The sequence below is a fragment of the Arachis ipaensis genome, chromosome B9, assembly GCF_059453495.1.
Source record: "Arachis ipaensis isolate K30076 ecotype BB chromosome B9, ASM5945349v1, whole genome shotgun sequence".
Classification (NCBI taxonomy): domain Eukaryota; kingdom Viridiplantae; phylum Streptophyta; class Magnoliopsida; order Fabales; family Fabaceae; genus Arachis; species Arachis ipaensis.
Window position 1 is genome coordinate 1013394 of NC_142444.1, and position 18654 is coordinate 1032047.

At 32.7% G+C, this 18654-nt stretch overlaps 1 protein-coding gene and 2 pseudogenes across 1 annotated transcript; 2 read left to right on the forward strand and 1 right to left on the reverse strand.

The window, feature by feature from the left end:
• Window positions 1-657: 657 nt before the first annotated feature.
• Window positions 658-3267, reverse strand: LOC107618252 (heat shock 70 kDa protein). The gene is made up of 2 exons (XM_016320263.3): window positions 2138-3267; window positions 658-1901 (listed from the first exon to the last, which is right to left on the reverse strand). The coding sequence occupies exons 1-2, from the start codon at window positions 3030-3032 to the stop codon at window positions 817-819; spliced, it is 1980 nt and encodes a 659-aa protein (XP_016175749.1). The 5' UTR covers window positions 3033-3267; the 3' UTR covers window positions 658-816.
• Window positions 3268-11410: 8143 nt separating this feature from the next.
• LOC148543500 (sugar carrier protein C pseudogene) lies at window positions 11411-14607 on the forward strand (annotated as a pseudogene).
• Window positions 14608-16001: 1394 nt separating this feature from the next.
• On the forward strand, window positions 16002-17903 carry LOC148543501 (sugar carrier protein C pseudogene; annotated as a pseudogene).
• Window positions 17904-18654: the final 751 nt, after the last annotated feature.

An 18654-nucleotide genomic window follows, 5' to 3' on the forward strand; every position in this document is an offset into this window, starting at 1 on the left:
ATGATGACATAGAAGCCATTTTGGAATCAATTGGGCTTGACATAGGTATTGTCTTCTCTAAACTTGGCAATTTGACATCTTATCATTTGCTCCACATGGGGTTGAACAAACATGTGGCTACTATCCAAAATATGTAACTTGCAGGAAGTGAAACATTCATATTGATGATATATTGAGCCATAGGTATGTCACTGTACAAGTCAATATTGCTAATGTTTTCAGCAGAAAACAGAACAGAGACATGAAAGAAAATCAATTTAAAGCCAATAACAAAAGCACAAAATCTCCAAAGGTTAAAGGTATATATATGTTCCTCAACAAAATGAAGCTTCTTTTCTCCTTTACCATAAACTTGCTCTGTTTAAACTTGCTCTGTTTTCAATCTAAGATATCTACACTTCTCTTTAGCAATAGAAAACAATAACAATAATAAAGCATTTTATCTAGCATGACATTCTCCATGGCTTGTAGAGAGCAAGAGGCAAAATCATAGTTCTAATCTCAAAATAAAATCCCAATTCATTGTATGTAGCAATGGAACAATTTGCATTAGCATGGGAAATTTTAGTACAAAAAAAACTGATTCAAGTAGTATTTCCGATCAGGCACAAACACAATAATCAGATGGCAAAAAGAAAGACTAAATACTAGCAGTAATTTCAAAATTATTTTATCTCTATAACATAAAAGGATATTTTACATCTCACAACATTATATTATTATTATTATTCTTGTGCACAACATTTTCCCTTTCTAAAGCCACACAACCTATGATATTACTACTCAAATGAAACATAAATTGCATTTCCATCTGCCTTAATCAACTTCTTCAATCTTAGGACCAGCACCATTATTGCCACCAGATGAAGCATTTCCATAAGATGCACCATCTGCACCACCTCCCATAGGCACATCACCAGCACCACCACCACCTTGGTACATCTTGGAAATTATTGGATTACACAAACCTTCCAACTCCTTCAACTTATCTTCAAATTCATCCACCTCAGCCAACTGATTCCCTTCAACCCATTCAATAGCATCATCAACAGCCTTCTCAATCTTCTCCTTATCAGAAGGATCCAACTTACTAGCAAACTTCTCATCCTTCACAGTGTTCCTCATGTTATAAGCAAAATTCTCCAAATTGTTCTTAGCCTCCACTTTCTTCTTCACTTCCTCATCCTCTGCCTTATACTTCTCTGCCTCTTGAACCATCTTCTCAATCTCTTCCTTGCTCAACCTCCCTTTGTCATTAGTAATCGTGATCTTGTTCTTCACACCGGCCGTCTTATCCTCTGCCGACACGTTCAAGATTCCGTTCGCATCAATATCAAAGCAAACATTGATCTGAGGAACTCCTCTCGGCGCCGGTGGGATTCCGGTCAGCTCGAATTTCCCTAAAAGATTGTTATCTTTGGTCCTCGCCCTCTCCCCTTCATAGACTTGAATTAGCACTCCTGGTTGATTATCGGAGTAAGTAGAAAAGATCTGTTCCTTTTTGGTAGGAATCGTTGTGTTTCTTGGAATCAAAACCGTCATGACTCCGCCGGCGGTTTCGAGTCCAAGGCTGAGAGGAGTGACGTCTAAGAGCAGCAGATCTTGAACCTTCTCGTTGCCTTCGCCGCTTAATATGGCGGCCTGAACCGCAGCGCCATAAGCTACAGCTTCGTCAGGGTTGATGCTCTTGCAGAGTTCCTTGCCGTTGAAGAAATCTTGTAACAGTTGCTGCACTTTTGGAATCCTTGTTGAGCCTCCAACAAGAACCACATCATGAACTTGGCTCTTATCGATCTTTGAGTCCCTTAAACACTTCTCCACTGGCTCCATGCATTTCCTGAACAAATCCATGTTCAATTCCTCGAACCTCGCTCTTGTGATGGTTGAATAAAAATCGATACCTGTCAATTATACCGCTACAAATTTTAAGTACTCAATACATTCAAATAAAGTTAATAGTTAAAAGTCAGTTTGATATTTAACGACTCTTAAATATCAGCTTTAAATAAAGATAACTGCATATAAATTTTTACCGATAAAAACTCAAATGCAGTCAAAGTTAATAACTGATCCGACTAAATTTTCATCTAACAGTTCTCAACTATCAACTTCACATGAAATCGAATGCATGCATTACCTTCAAAGAGCGAATCGATCTCAATGGTGGTTTGAGCAGTGGAAGAGAGAGTCCTTTTGGCTCTCTCACAAGCAGTTCTCAACCTCCTAAGAGCTCTCGCATTCGTACTAATATCCTTCTTGTGCTTCCTCTTGAACTCTGCCGCAAAATGATTCACAAGCCTATTATCGAAGTCTTCGCCGCCCAAATGAGTGTCTCCGGCGGTGGCCTTCACCTCAAAGATTCCTTCCTCAATAGTAAGAAGCGATACATCAAAGGTTCCACCACCGAGATCGAAGATCAGAACGTTCTTCTCGCCGGATCTCGAAGCCTTCTTGTCCAAACCGTAAGCAATGGCTGCAGCTGTAGGTTCATTGATGATCCTCAAAACATTGAGACCGGCAATGGCGCCGGCGTCTTTGGTGGCTTGTCTCTGAGAATCATTGAAGTAAGCAGGGACAGTGACCACAGCGTTCTTGATAGTGTGACCAAGAAAAGCTTCCGCAACTTCCTTCATCTTCGTTAACACCATTGAAGAAATCTCTTCAGCTGCAAAGTGCTTTTCTTCGCCTTTGTAGTTGACGACGATCATAGGCTTGTCGGCGGGGCCAGGAACAACCTTAAACGGCCAGTGCTTCATGTCGGCCTGTACGGAAGGATCGGAGAACTTGCGACCGATGAGACGCTTGGCATCGAAGACAGTGTTGTGAGGGTTCATGGCGACTTGGTTCTTGGCTGCATCACCGATGAGACGTTCCGTGTCAGTGAAGGCAACGTAAGAAGGCGTTGTTCTGTTTCCTTGGTCGTTGGCAATGATCTCAACGCGGTCGTTTTGCCACACTCCGACGCAGCTGTAGGTGGTGCCGAGGTCGATGCCAATGGCTTTTCCTTCTGATGCTGCCTTTGAAGAAGCCATTGTTGTTGTGTTGAAGAAAATTGATGAATATGAATGAGAAAGAAAAGAGAGAGCTATGCGTGTGTTTGGGAATAGAGTTAAATTAGCGATTGCGTTGTGTGAATGATGGATGCATGGGAACGAAGGAGGAGAAGAGAATAAGAAGGGAAGAAGGGAAGAGTGAAGAAAATTACAGAGATTTTCTTTGGGACTAAACCAGAGAGTTCTCGACAACGCTAGAGACACACAGAAAGAACGTGTTATGATCATTTCATTTTTTATTTTTTGTTTATTTATTCATTTTTAGTAGAGTTTATATTAAAGATAAAATATTTAATATTTTAATGAATAATTTTGTAATTAATTTTAATTATTTTTGTGTGTATGTTTGTATTTAAAATTTTATTATCATTATTAGCTTAGTAAAAAAAAGTGGTATATTTATTTCCTTGATCAGAATTTAAAAAAAAAATAATTCAAACACCTTTAAAATTTATAGAAAGTAATTTTTTTAAGAAAGAATATAAGATGATTTTCTCCCCTCTAAATTAATAATAGAAGAATATTTGGGTTCAAATTAATAAAATAATAAATTAAAGTAATGAGAAGAGTTTTTAAGTTTTTAATATAAGTTAATTTTTTTAAATTAATCATTCAATGTACTCTACTTTTTTTTTTCTTTTTTTTGGTCAAAGTTCAAACACTTTTACCTGCGACCTTTTAGGTGAGTACGATGAGATTATAATATTTGAGCTATAGCTTAGCTTCAAACATCTTTACATTAAAAGTTTATAATTATATAATTTATTATTTTTCAAAAACAAAGGGCAATTGATCAAAATAAATTAATTGAAAATTAAATTTACCGAATTACAATTTTTGAAGATCACATACGTAAATATATTTTTTTATATTATTATAGAAATCGCAACAGGGGTCTCGTGTAACACCCTACCACCAGGGGCGAAGCTTCTTAGGTAGTAGGGGAGGCAGTGCCCCCCTCCAAAAAAAATTTTTGCTTACAAGAATAATAAAAAAATTAAAGAGTGGCCCCCTAAATAAAAAGTAGGCCTTTCCCTTTGAAAAATATATGCTATCCATAATTTCATTCAAAAAATGATTTAGAAAGTAGTGTGTTATTTGGGCTATAAATAGTGGGTCATAAATTTGGTTAAAAAAAGCCCCAATCCATATTAAAAGTGAAGAATCTAAAAACAAAAAGTCAACAAATCACTTTTTCCATTCTTTCCTCTTCTTTCAATTAGAAAATAAAACATCACTCCATATTTTTATTATCATTACAACTTAAAAAATAGCAAGTAGTCTTTGGTCTTCCATTATCATCTTTCATTCTTCTTTTTTTGTAAGTTATTTATTTTATTTGTTTTTATGAATAATTTATATATTTATTTATTTATTTATTTATCTAGTTTATAATATTATAATAATAATTTAGGTTTTTGAATCATGTAATTATAATGTTATCCTTGTATTATTTTTAATTTTTTTCTCATTATTAATTGTTTGTGACAGTGATATTATTGATTTGCAAAAAATAAAATAAATTGAATTTAGTTAAGTTGCATAATGTTTATCTTATTATCTATGTAAATTCTTAATTGTAGGAATTTAGTTGAATCATGAGCAAGATGAAAACAATAGATACTTTTTTCAAAAAGACTAACTAGAAGAGTGAAAATGTTTCTAACGTTGTTACATCAACACCAACCTCTAATAATATTGTTACTAATTTTTTTATTGCATAAGTTATGGTTGTGATTTAAATTATTTACATGAAGGTTGAAGTATAATACATTTTTTAATAATTTTGCAGGAAACGTCTAAAAAAGAATTGAATAGTATTTGAAGATTCTAAAAACAAGTATGTAACAACTTATATTTACAATATTTGAAATTAGTTTTGAGATATTTGTGTTTAATTATTTTAATATAAAATATGTTCAGTTATCTTATAAAAAGTAAATTTTAAGTTTTAGTTGTTATTTTTAATTAAAATTATATATAGAGTTATTTTTAACTTTTTTGTTAAAATAAAAAGCTAAAAAGAATATTGGCCCCCGATAAATATTGTCTAGCTTCGCCCCTGCCTACCACACAGAGCTTTACATCTAGAATGTAAAACAGAAGTGGCGAGACGCTACGACTTCTAAAATAAAATACATACATATAATAGCAAAAAGAATATAATAAACTATGAGTCTTGAAAAACAGGTAAAACAAAATCGCAAAATAAAAAGCGCAACACTCAAAAAACGAGATTACTTGTGTGCTAAGAAACCTAGAGATCATAGGTGTAACTAAGTAGAAAGTGGGGATAGAAGATCAAAAGTACAGAATATCAAGCTCCTAACTCAGCCTGCGAAGCTAAGACTGGCCGGAGAATATTTACATATATATACATAATATACCATACCCCAAAACCAACATAACATATGTAAGGTCCCACATCGGTTGGGGAGGAGAACGAAGCATGCCTTAAAAGGATGTGGATACATCTCCCTAGTATGACGCGTTTTGACGAGTGAGTGTGGGAGGGCTTCGGCTAGCATCCCTATTGTCAAAGGCAAAACCGTGAGGCCTTGTGTGCCAAAAAGGATAAAATCGTGCTAGCGGGTGGTCTGGGCTGTTACAGATGGTATCAGAGGCGGAGCCCGGATCGATGTGCCAGCGAGGGTGCTGGGCTCCCTTAGGGGGGGTGGACTGTAAGGTCCCACATTGGTTGGGAAGGGGAACGAAGCATGCCTTATAAGGGTGTGGATACCTCTTCCTAGCATGACGCGTTTTGACGAGTGAGTATGGGGGGTTTCGGCTAGCATCCCTATCGTCAAAGGCAAAACCGTGAGGCCTTGTGTGCCAAAGCGGACAATATCGTGCTAGCGGGTGGTCTTAGCTGTTACAACATAACCTTACTGTTACCACAATGATCCTTCCGAGCCTACCATATCTTAACTCAATAAATTCAACATGTTCTTATTCAATATACATGTTTACACATATCACTATCATTTCACCACTTATCATTCATCCCACACACACCAAAACCAGAACATGATTCTTATCAAGGTTACTAGGCATTAAACATACACATACATTCCAACATATCCTATGGTCACCTAGCCTAAATTTTCACAGAACATTACATATTAAATATGCGAAACCTAAACTATACTTTGACCGATTTTTGCGTATAACCCGAGACGCCACCAAGGCACCAAAAAAACCCTCAAAGCTCAAAATCTCCAAGGCAAGGCTTCCTAAACTCCACCAAGCCTCTAAAGTACTCAATCAACTTCAACATACACATATACAAGCCTAATTCACATATATCACATCCAAATTCAATACCCAAACTCATATAAACTAGAATTTGTAGAATTTTGAGGGTCCTCACCTTATATATGTCTTGATTGAGTAAAGGCCCACAAATTTCTCGAATTAATTTGAGTCTAAACATTAAGACATTGAATTTCAATAACCAAACTCCTAAAATTTCGAAATTTCAAGAGACTAAGAGGCTGAGATGAGTGGTGTGACTTACCTATGAAATTTAGAGCTCGACGCGCTAAATGCGTAGCCGCGAACGGTGCGGCGATCAGAACTCAGATGAAATTGAAACAAGGGTTTGAAACCCTTGTCTTCCCCTCCTTGTGCTTCAGCGTGCTTCTTAGTTCTTGCTGAAATGGGGAGGAAGATGAGCTTTGACTCATTTTAAGTGATGGGTTGGTTGAGCCCACAGATTCGGTTTGGGTCTGATTCGGCTCGTTCGGTCTAATTTTTTGTCAAATGCTTTGAAATTTGTGTCAAAATTTTCGTTTTAAAGAGATCTATCATATTTTAATATAATATTCACATTTTTAATTTTCTTTTTTAAAATTTAATTTATTGACTAATTATTTACTAATTTAACGGGGTTTACATCTTGCGGATTAGTAATGCACGTAAACCATTACATAGGTTGTATATATATATTGATAATTGGCATCAACTATTTCATAAGTTTGATTAAGTATTGTATTTAGACATGTGGTTAGGCTTTTTTTTTTATTGATTATTTGCATTGGAGTTAATGTAACAGGCTGCTGAAATGTTTTTTTTTAATGTATTTATCCAGGAATGTGGTACATCTCAAGAAGCTGGTCCTAAGTTAGATTAGGGTATAATTTATGTTTTAGCATTTTGTGACTTGTGTATAATGTGTGATCTAATTGAATTTTACAGAGGTTTCATTAATTTATACGATAACAATGTTATAATTAGTAAACGGATATTGATGAAATATTGTGCTTTGGTAAAATTTATTTTCGTTATTGACCACACATTTAAACTCGAAAGAAGATACATCACGAGAGGTCGGAAGTGCTGTTTTCATGGAAACAAATTTTCAGGTTGGGAAAATGCACAAATTTAGTGAAAGAAAAGAAAAAGATATTTCACGTTGTTGTAACACTTTCTGTATATATCATGTAACTAAAGAGAGTTAGACTCATTTTTATTTCTATGTTTAAGATTTATTGTAATTGAAATTTGTTCCTATAATGTATGAAGTTCAATATAAAAAATATTTATTTCTTTTCTTAGATTTTAATCTAATGTTTTTTATGAATAAAATTTCTTACAACAAAAAATAATTTCTTACAATCACTTAAGTTTAACTAATAGTAAAATATTTAAAGAATTTTGCTAGGAAGATAATGAAAAATCTTGACAATGTATACAATAGGTTGATTTATTGGCTCACGGTAGATTAAAAAATAAAAAAACCTTCTAAATTCTAATAACAAAAAATTTTTACTCTTATTTTTAAATTATAACTATTTTGTACCTACTACCAAATTTCCCAAAATATACGATAAAATAACTATTAAATTTTAAATTCAAATTTTAAATTTTAAATTTTAACCCCACAGCCCACAGCTGCACCCATGTCTTCTCCACCCATGCTTTCCCCTCATGCGCCCATTGATGGATGTTCAGTTCAATAGGTTGGCAGATGGTTATTGTAATTCTTACGACGATGGTTAGTTTAAGTATATATAATTAACAAATGCTAGATGTTTATTTCATTAGGTAGTTGAATGTTTATTTTAATAAATATCTGAATGATTGTTTGTTGAGTTTAAATTTATCTCAAATTTTTCGAAAGTGACCTTCTCCTACCTAGATGACGCCGGCGAAGTTCAAATCACCATTATCTCCGACCTAACGAAGGGCAAAAAAGCCATCATTTTTGCCGTCCCGAGAACCTTCACACCAACCTGCTTGCAGAAACACGTTCAATAGTCAGCGAAGCTGAAGGTGAAAGGTGTGAATCGCGTGCGACGCATTTGTGATGAAGGTGTGGAAAAAAGACCTTCTGAAAGTCAACGACAAAGTTTGTTACTTTCTGACGGTAACGGAACGTTCACGAAGGTCATTGGGTGTGAGTTGAATCTGAGCGCGGCTGCCAAGATCCAGGGGTGCAGCCAGTGGCGGAACCAGAAATTTCATAAGAGGGGGCCAATTAAATATAAAATATAATAAAAAATTAACAAAATATGATTTGTAGCATATATATCAAAAAAGTAATTATATTATATAAAAGTTAATGTTCGACTACATACTTTAAGATTTTGATATTTTTTAATCTTGCTCAACAAGTTGTGTCACAGGTTGTTCAATAATATTTTGAACATTACTCAAAGAATCTGAAGCTGAATTTTGTTCATCGTATATTCTCTCTTTTCTCTTGAAAAATGAGTGAATTATTTTCATCTTTGACATTTTTAACTTAACTTGAACTATCTAACAAAAAAAAAACAAAAATAATTGCATATATATTATTTTCTTTAAAAAAATATTAAATCTATTGAGCAATAACAAATAATTTTAGAAACACAAATATATAATAATAAAAAATAAAGTTATTGATTTACCTGATTATTTTTTTGTTCCAAGTCTCACCCAAAAATAATTCTATTGAGTTTTGTCCTCACTTCAATCTTTGAACACTGTCCATTATAAAAAAAAATAAATTAATTATTTTAAATAAATAATATAAATAATACTTGACATTGTTATTAACTTAAAAAAATTGAAATATACCTCTTTGAATCTTTGTTGTGCATTTAATGGTTAATATTTTGCTGTTCACTTCTCTTCAATGGTTTTTCTTCATATGTCTTGTTTTGGTATGGAAAGAAAATTAGAATGAGAAGAGTAGAAGACCAAAAGTTTGAAAACTACTAAAAGAGAGAGAAAAGTGGCGCTGATGTCTCTGATGGTTTGAAACAAATATTTGAAAAATGTACTAGTGTTACTTTAATTAATAGTATGGGTTTGGGCTAGTATAATAGAACCATTTTTATTAATTATTAGAATGGGCTATTTGTTAACAAGAGCAACAATAATTCAAATATCTAATATATAGTGCAGTTTTTAATTATTTTAATTTATAAAATTTTGTAACTTATATTTTTTTAATATTATATATAAAAATAAATATAATATTATTAATTATTACTATTTACTATTTTTTTTTAAATTTTGGGGAGACCATGGCCACCTTAGGCCCCCCCGTAGATCCGCCACTGGGTGCAGTGTTGAATGGTTGCTAGTTGCACGGTAACCAGAAGTGGCCGCGGCGACGGAGAAGAAAAGAAGGACCTGCCGAGAGATCCGATACGCCAACGGAGAGACCACGTGCGGTTTTGGTCGGCCAGAACCACACAGCGGTCGGCTGGGGATTGCTGCAGCGTTAACGTCAGACACCAATAGGTGTGAAATTTTGATGAGATGTTGAGTAACCGTACATATTTAATGAAACTCAGGTGAAGTCGACTTTACGTGAAGTTGATCCTCATTTAGATGAAAATTTAGTCAAATCAATTAAATCATCAAATCACCTCTCAAGTATCAACTTTACGTGAAGTCGATTTCATCTGAGTTTTCACCAACGTTTAATTGCTAATCCTAATTTTTTTAAATTTAAAATTAATCAAAAATCTAGTTATTAATTATAATTTAATTTTTTTATTTTATTTCTATTATACACATTGTATACTAAAATCATTAATTATGTTTTGATTAAGGTGCTTACTTTATGCTAAACGCTTGTGTAGAAGTAGAAGGATAATAAACAAAACTTGAGGTTTTAGGAAACAGGGTTGATATAAGGAGGATAATAATTTCCAACTTATGAGAAAGCTATGGATAGTATAGTTTCTTAGTTAGCAAATATCGGAAGACGGTTAGAAGCTGATAAGTTTGCTGAGGTTTGTTACGTGATATAATATAAAAGCATTGGTATATACCTGATCAAGAATATAATTCATTACTTTCACTTTCTCTATGTTTCCTCTACTACGTTCACAAAAACCAATAATTTCTGCTTCTATTTCTCATCTATCAAATTCAAACCACAAAAGATATGAATGTCACGTTATTTCTTCCATTATCAATATTAACATTCCTATTCATCATTATTTCAATCTCATCTGCTTCCAGGAACACACCCCTAACTTATACCAATGGGCTACAAGCACAACAACTTGGTATGCAAATTTCTTTAGCATTTTTTTTAATTAGTATTATTATTATTATTTAAAGAGGAGTGCTAAAAAGCCAGCAACTTTTATAATTTGTAGCCATCAAGTAGCCGTTAATGATGATTTTAATGATGTGAGATTTCATCAAATGGCTATGTTGGGTATATGAAGATGGTAAGATGACAAAATCTTATATTTGTGTAGTGATTTCAAGGCACGATTATATCGCTTTCTTTAGAGAGATATTTGTCCCCATACTTAGTTGTTATAGGGTTGATGACAATACTCTCCCAAGATACAATGAAACCTAAGAATTTCTTAATTAGCAATAGTAAGAAATTCTCAACTCTCTTGAACAAAGAAAATCTCTTAATGGTTAAGTAAATTATACACTTAGTACTGCTAATCTGAAATAGTGGATAAGGACTTATTTATACATATTGCATGTAGCAATTATGATTAGTTACGTATACAAATGGTTGTGTCTTTTCTATTGCCAATGGATACAATGTTTTGAACATACACAAATTTTAAAGAGTTGTATCCCTTTAGCCAATAGACATAATGTTTTGAACATACATAATCCTTAAACAGTAGTGTCCCTTTAGCCAATAAGCACAGTATTTTGAACATACACAATCCTTAAAAGGTTGTGTCCGTTCAACCAAATGATACTAAACGGTTAGTAACTGTTTATTAATATTAATAATAATATCAATAATATTAATATTATTAATTAATAAAATTTGTAAATACCCTTCAGGCTAGAAATGACTCCCTTTTTTTTTGCTGGTTACATGTTAGCCAAATTTTAATAAAGTTGCTGGTCCTAGACTTTTCCATAAATAGACTAAAATGGTCAAAATCAACTTAGAAATTGGCATGTTGATATTTCTATACATTGCTCATTGTAAGTTCATGATTTGTTAGAGTATAGATACAAACATGTATAAGGTCATGTTTATTTTGACCATTGCAGTTGTAGAACACTTCTTATTTTTTTAATAATGAATAGTTATTACTTCAGATATGATAGGGAAACTAAATGGAAGCATAGATGATGAAGGCACAAGAAGTTTGAATAGAAAAGTGTTCAAACCAGATAGAGGGGGAGAGGGAGGAGGAGAGGGAGGAGGGGGAGAGGGAGAGGGAGAGGGCGGCGGAGGAAGGGGCAGCGGAAGACAGTCCGGGAGCATCGGAGCTTCTGGTGGTGGTACAAATGTTGATAATTCAGCTCCACCATCATTATTATTATCAGCCTCTAAATTTTGGATCTTAATACTAATTATATATGTAAGCTTTGATATAATGACGTTGTTTTCATTCTATTAACTAGGTTTAATTAGGAAAAAAATTACGATCATTTGACCTGTTTAGTAATTAATAATTTAGTAATTAAATTCAATTATTTTTGTGTGTATGTGTGTATTTGAAATTTTATTATTATTATTAGCTTAATAAAAAAAAAGTGGTATGCTCATTTCCTTTATCAGAATTTAAAAAAAAATCAAACACCTTTAAAAATTATAGAAAGTAATTTTTAAGAAATAATATAAGATGATTTTTTTTCCCCTCTAAATTAATAATAAAAGGATATTTGGGTACAAATTAATACAATAATAAATTAAAGTAGTGTGAAGAGTTTTTACGTTTTCATAATACATAATTAAAAAGATACGTGTTCGTTTCACTCTTTTTATTTTAAATTATTTTTCTCAATATATAATCAACTTAAAAATTTCAGGTGGTATTTCACCTTTTTTCCACCACTAAAGTTTAGAGTTTAAACGCTAGAGAATGCATTTGAGGGAAAAATGTAAAAAATGTGTGAGAAGTATGTGGGTGTGTTGTGTATCTAGAATTGGAGATTGTCCAATCTATTAGGGTACCTAAGATTGAGGTTGTCCAATCCACTGACAAAAAAACAAAATATACACACATATTTAACCAAAGATAGGTAAGTGGGCCTTGTTTAGGGGTGGCAAGCGGGGAAGCCCGCCCCGTCTCGCCAGAAGCCCGCTTTTGGCGGGTTGGCCCGCCCCGCCCCGCCTAGTGAGGTGGTCCAAGAATCCCAGCCCGCCCCGCCTAAACGGCGGGTCGGCGGGCTAAGCCCGCCAAATATTTTTTTTTTTTAACTTTTAACTATTAAATAATATATATAAAGGTATAAAAAGATCTCTTTTATTTTTTATTTTTAACTATTATAATTTCTAAAAGTATAAACAAAATTATAATTTTTATATTCATAAACATTAAAGTCTTTGTAATTATAAATATCTAATAAACATAATTATAAACTAAGTTTTCATCCAAAACATAATTATAAATATTATTCTCAAAGCAAAATAAACATAATCCAAAACATAATTATAAATATTGTCTCTAAAACAAAATAAACATAATCCAAAACACTCAATTTTCATCTTCATTATCTTGTAAGTTGGGTTGGGAGAAGTTGAGTTTTGGCAAAAAAATTGTAAAAATACCCCTTGCCAAAAAAATACTAAACCCGGCGGGGAAGCCCGCCCCACCCGCCAAAACCCGCGGTTTAAGCGGTGCGGGTTAGACGGACTTTTGCTATTTGGCGGTCCTAATTTTCCAGCTCAGACCACCTTTTTTGGCGGGTTACGCGGACCGACCCGGTGGGTTTAGGTCTGTTTGCCACCCCTAGCCTTGTTCCCACTAAATTACACCAGTATATAAAAGAAATTTTCATCCTCTAAAATATAAATTTTAAAAAGTAAAGTGTGATCTTTCACTATTTAATATTTATGTATAGGTAAGAGTACCAAGAAAAAATATGAAAAAAAAATTATTTAAGAGTAAAAGATTACATTTTATCCTCTAAAGTAAAAACTCAAAATTTAAAAAATCCAAATTTATATAAAAAGGTATTAACTGTTAAACATTAAATAATATCATGACAAAAAAAATCATTAAATAATGTCAATTAATTCATTAATAATTTTTTGGTTGAACAACTAATTCGTCCAGATTTAAACTCTCACTTTGAAAATGTTTTTAAGTCTCATTTCAATCTTAGTTAGAAATTTTTCTTTTGGTAGTTTGGTTCAATAACCCTAACTCTCTTTAACCCTAACTCTGTCTTAGCTAAAAACAAGTGTAATTATCCGTGCGATGCATGTGTCATGCACGTGATAAAATCGAATAAAATATCAAACTGATAATTAAATAAAAACAGAAAAATAGTATTACAAAATTTACAAAAAACAATAATAAATAAAGAAAGCCTCTAATAACATTTTCATTAAAAATTAAATTATAAACAAATTAAAAAATTGGAATCAGAGGAGCTTTGAACATTGGGTTCCAATTGTCCATCACAGTTGGGATCCTAGTGGCGAATGTACTCAACTATTTCTTTGCAAATATCAAAGGTAGATGGGGATGGAGGCTTATCTTTGGTAGTGCAATGGTCTCTGCACTCATCATCACAATCGGATCATTGGTCCTTCCAGACACACCCAACTCTATATCGAGTGTGGAGAGCACGAAAAGGCTAGGCAACAACTGAGGAAGAAGACATTGATGAAGAGTTCAACGATCTTATTGCCGCAAGTGAGGAATCGAAGAAGGTGGAACACCCTTGGAGGAACCTGCTGCAGCGCAAGTACAGGCCTCACCTCACCATGGCAATCATGATTCCATTCTTCCAGCAATTCACGGGCATTATTGTCATCATGTTTTATGCGCCTGTGTTGTTCGGTTCCATTGGCTTCAAGGACAACTCTGCTCTCATGTCAGCCGTCATCACCGGTGTCGTAAATGTGGCTGCCACTGTTGTGTCTATATATGGGGTTGACAAGTGGGGTAGGAGAGCCTTTTTTCTAGAAGGCGGAGCCCAAATGATCATATGTCAGGCCGTAGTAGCCGCTGCTATTGGAGCCAAGTTCGGAATTGATGGAAACCCCGGTGATTTGCCAGTGTGGTATGCTATTGTGGTGATGATGTTTATTTGCATCTATATCTGGTATATTATAATCTATTCAACGAATGAGATCAAATTGCACATTTTAAACGTTTTTGCGTAAGCATTTATCTCTGGCAAAAATACCAAAACAAAAAATTATTGTTACATTGGATGATTTTAATACGAAAAAAAAGTTAAGGAATATTCTAAATAAAAAATTACGTTGGAGACGGTTTCGATTTTGACCCTCAACATTAGGAACAAATCAATACTTATCCCTATAGTTTGATAATATTTATATTAATAATTATAAATAATAAAAATATAATCAATTTAAATATAAGTGAGTATAGAATTAAAATAATATTTAAAAAAATTATTGTACAATTTTATTATATAATTATTAAGTAGCATATAAAATAATAAAAAATAATATAATTTGGTGGCAAGAAAAATATGTAATACAAAGATTTAAAGAGGATCCAAATTTAAACTATATCTTTATTAATTTTAAAATTTTTTCTCAAATGATTCGGTTAGATTGGATTTTACCGGTTTTAATTAGTTCTCATCAATTCTAATCTTTAACCGGTCTTAGATTGAATCGAACTGATAAAATCTTTTCATTGAATTTTGTAGTTGCAGAGAAATTACATCCACAATTGACAATTGGAAAATTTTGCACATTGTAGGAATCTTGACTAGTAATTTTGACACATTGTATGAATCCTTGAATAGTGCCATTATAATTAAAGTGGGGTGATTCAATTAACTGATCATATAGTTGGAAAATTTCGACACTTCAGATTACCTGCTAAATACATTATAATTAAAACGCGTGATATATTCAATTAGTTTATCATAATTGGAAAATTTTGACATTTATTAAGATATTTGACTAGTGTAATTTTTAACTAAAACGGTAATACATCTAATTGACTATAAAATAATTATTCACGTGATTGTGATTATATAGGTAATCCACCAAATATAGGTACACACTTTAGTAATCTCTCCGCTATATCAATAGATAAATTTAGAAATATGAATTTCTTTTTTTGACTTCTGATGGATCTCATCAATTCTTCGAATCACAAATTATACATAATATTAATTTAATTTATTTAAAGTAGTAATTTAATTTAGATATTATAATGAAATGTTATATTATTATTATTATTATTATTATTATTATTATTATTAACAAAACAAGTATAATTACCCGTGTCATGCACGTGTCATGCACGTGATAAGATCGAATAAAATATCAAACTGATAATTAAATAAAAACAGAAAAATAGTATTACAAAATTTATAAAAAACAATAATAAATCTCTAATAAAATTTTTATTAAAAATTAAATTATAAACAAATTAAAAAATTGAAATCACCGGAGCTTTGAACAATGGGTTCCAATTGTCCATCACAGTTGAGATCCTAGTGGCGAATGTGCTCAACTACTTCTTCGCAAATATCAAAGGTGGATGGGGATGGAGGCTTAGCTTTGGTGGCGCAATGGTCTCTGCACTCATCATCACAATCGGATCATTGGTCCTTCCAGACACACCCAACTCCATGATCGAGCGTGGAGAGCACGAAAAGGCTACGCAACAACTGAGGAAGGTTCGCGACGTGGAAGACATTGATGAAGAGTTCAACGATCTTATTGCCGCAAGTGAGAAATCGAAGAAGGAAAAAATGAAAAGTAAGAAGAGATCATAGCAATGTGAAATTTCATATAGGACTAGAATTATGTATTCTTAAGGATTATTACCTGTTTTGTGGTGACAATGTAAACTTTTGAGCTTGCAAATCTTAGTGCATCAGCGGTACCAGGATAGAATATATAGGTATAAAACACAATCACCAATAAGCAAGAGTTCAAAAGTCAAAAACACAATCACGCAAACCCTTTTTCTAAAACCCGAAAATCAAATCTCAGTTGTTTTTGTATGGTGTATCGAATAGTACAAATATACATACATCATACCTTAAGATCTTAACATAATTCTGGACAGTACTGACAGATAACTTCTATTAAATCTATACTATTAGATCATCTTGGTGAATTGAATGCTAAGTTTAACTCGGCACATTTAAGACATTCCCTTAATTGAACTACCTGTTTGCTCCCATCCAACCAGAGAAATCATTCTGCAACCAATCATCTCTGACCTTTCCAAAAAGATCTATCAGTTTATCTCTATTCTCATCCCATTCTTCCATCACAATAGGCTTCAATTTGATCCATGTCTCCAATATACCCTCAACTGTGAGCCCTTCTGCAACCTTTCAAGAAGAACTATGACATAAATCAAGTGATACTATACTTGTCAATTCATAATAAAAAGATTAAATTACACTGATATTTCTTTATTTAAGTTATAAAACGCCTGGTGTAAGCATGATATTACTTAATCTCAGAACAGGTTAGTGTAATTTAAGATGACAAAAATCAAGGTGATCTTAGGCTTCAAATCAAACAATTTAAAAAAATTAATTTTAAACAAAAAAAATTCAAACCAAATTATATAAATTTTACAAGTGTAATTACCCGTGCCATGCACCATGCACGTGATAAGATCGAATAAAATATCAAACTGATAATTAAATAAAAACAGAAAAATAGTATTACAAAATTTACAAAAAACAATAATAAATAAAGAAAGCCTCTAATAAAATTTTCATTAAAAATTAAATTATAAACAAATTAAAAAATTGGAATCAGAGGAGCTTTGAACATTGGGTTCCAATTGTCCATCACAGTTGGGATACTAGTGGCGAATGTGCTCAACTACTTCTTCGCAAATATCAAAGGTGGATGGGGATGGAGGCTTAGCTTTGGTGGTGTAATGGTCTCTGCACTCATCATCACAATCGGATCATTGGTCCTTTCAGACACACCCAACTCCATGATCGAGCGTGGAGAGCACGAAAAGGCAACTGAGGAAGGTTCCCGGCGTGGAAGACATTGATGAAGAGTTCAACGATCTTATTGCCGCAAGTGAGGAATCGAAGGAGGTGGAACACCCTTGGAGGAACCTGCTGCAGCGCAAGTACAGGCCTCACCTCACCATGGCAATCATGATTCCATTCTTCCAGCAATTCACGGGCATTATTGTCATCATGTTTTATGCGCCTGTGTTGTTCGGTTCCATTGGCTTCAAAGACAACTCTGCTCTCATGTTAGTCATCATCACCGGCGTTGTAAATGTGGCTGCCACTGTTGTGTCTATATATGGGGTTGACAAGTGGGGTAGGAGAGCCTTTTTTCTAGAAGGCGGAGCCCAAATGATCATATGTCAGGCCGTAGTAGCCGCAGCTATTGGAGCCAAGTTCGAAATTGATGGAAACCCCGGTGATTTGCCAGTGTGGTATGCTATTGTGGTGATGATGTTTATTTGCATCTATGTCTGATATATTATAATCTATTCAACGAATGAGATCAAACCCCAAAACAAAAAGTTATTGTTACATTGGATGATTTTAATACGAAAAAAAACGTTAAGGAAGATTCTAAATCAAAAATTACGTTGTGGACGGTTTCGATTTTGACCTTCAACGTTAGGAACAAAACAATACTTATCCCTATAGTTATCATAATAATAATAATAATAATAATAATAATATTATTATTATTATTATTATTATTATTATTATTATTATTTTTTAGTAGTTAGGATTATGTTATTGCTAATAAAAAAATTAATATTAATTTATTTAGTGTAGTAATTTAATTTAGATATTATAATGAAATGTTATATTATTATTATTATTATTATTATTATTATTATTATTATTATTATTATTATTATTATTATTATTATTATTATTATTATTATTATTATTATTATTATTATTATTATTTCGATTGATAATTGATAAGTAGTTTAATAATGTATTAAATATTGATTTTATATAACTATAATAAAGATATTTTTCTAAATTAGTATAATTATGCATTAATACTTAAATGCTAATTATAGTATAAGTATAATAAAGATATTTTTATAAAATAAACTTAGAAGAGAAAATGTACATTCATTTTGGCGAAAAAAGGATTCATGAGGAATCGACACCTCACTTTTATTAATTGGGAAAAAATCCAGTTTTAGTATATTAAGTAGATGAGACAATCTTATATGCCACTTAATCTACGCTTTTTCTG

Bases quoted from the DNA above. Each gene is read 5' to 3' on its own strand.
- LOC107618252 (XM_016320263.3), bottom strand. From the start codon at position 3,032: ATGGCTTCTTCAAAGGCAGCATCAGAAGGAAAAGCCATTGGCATCGAC. The intron at 1,902-2,137 runs GTAATGCATGCA...TATAATTGACAG, and splicing joins GATCGATTCGCTCTTTGAAG to GTATCGATTTTTATTCAACC.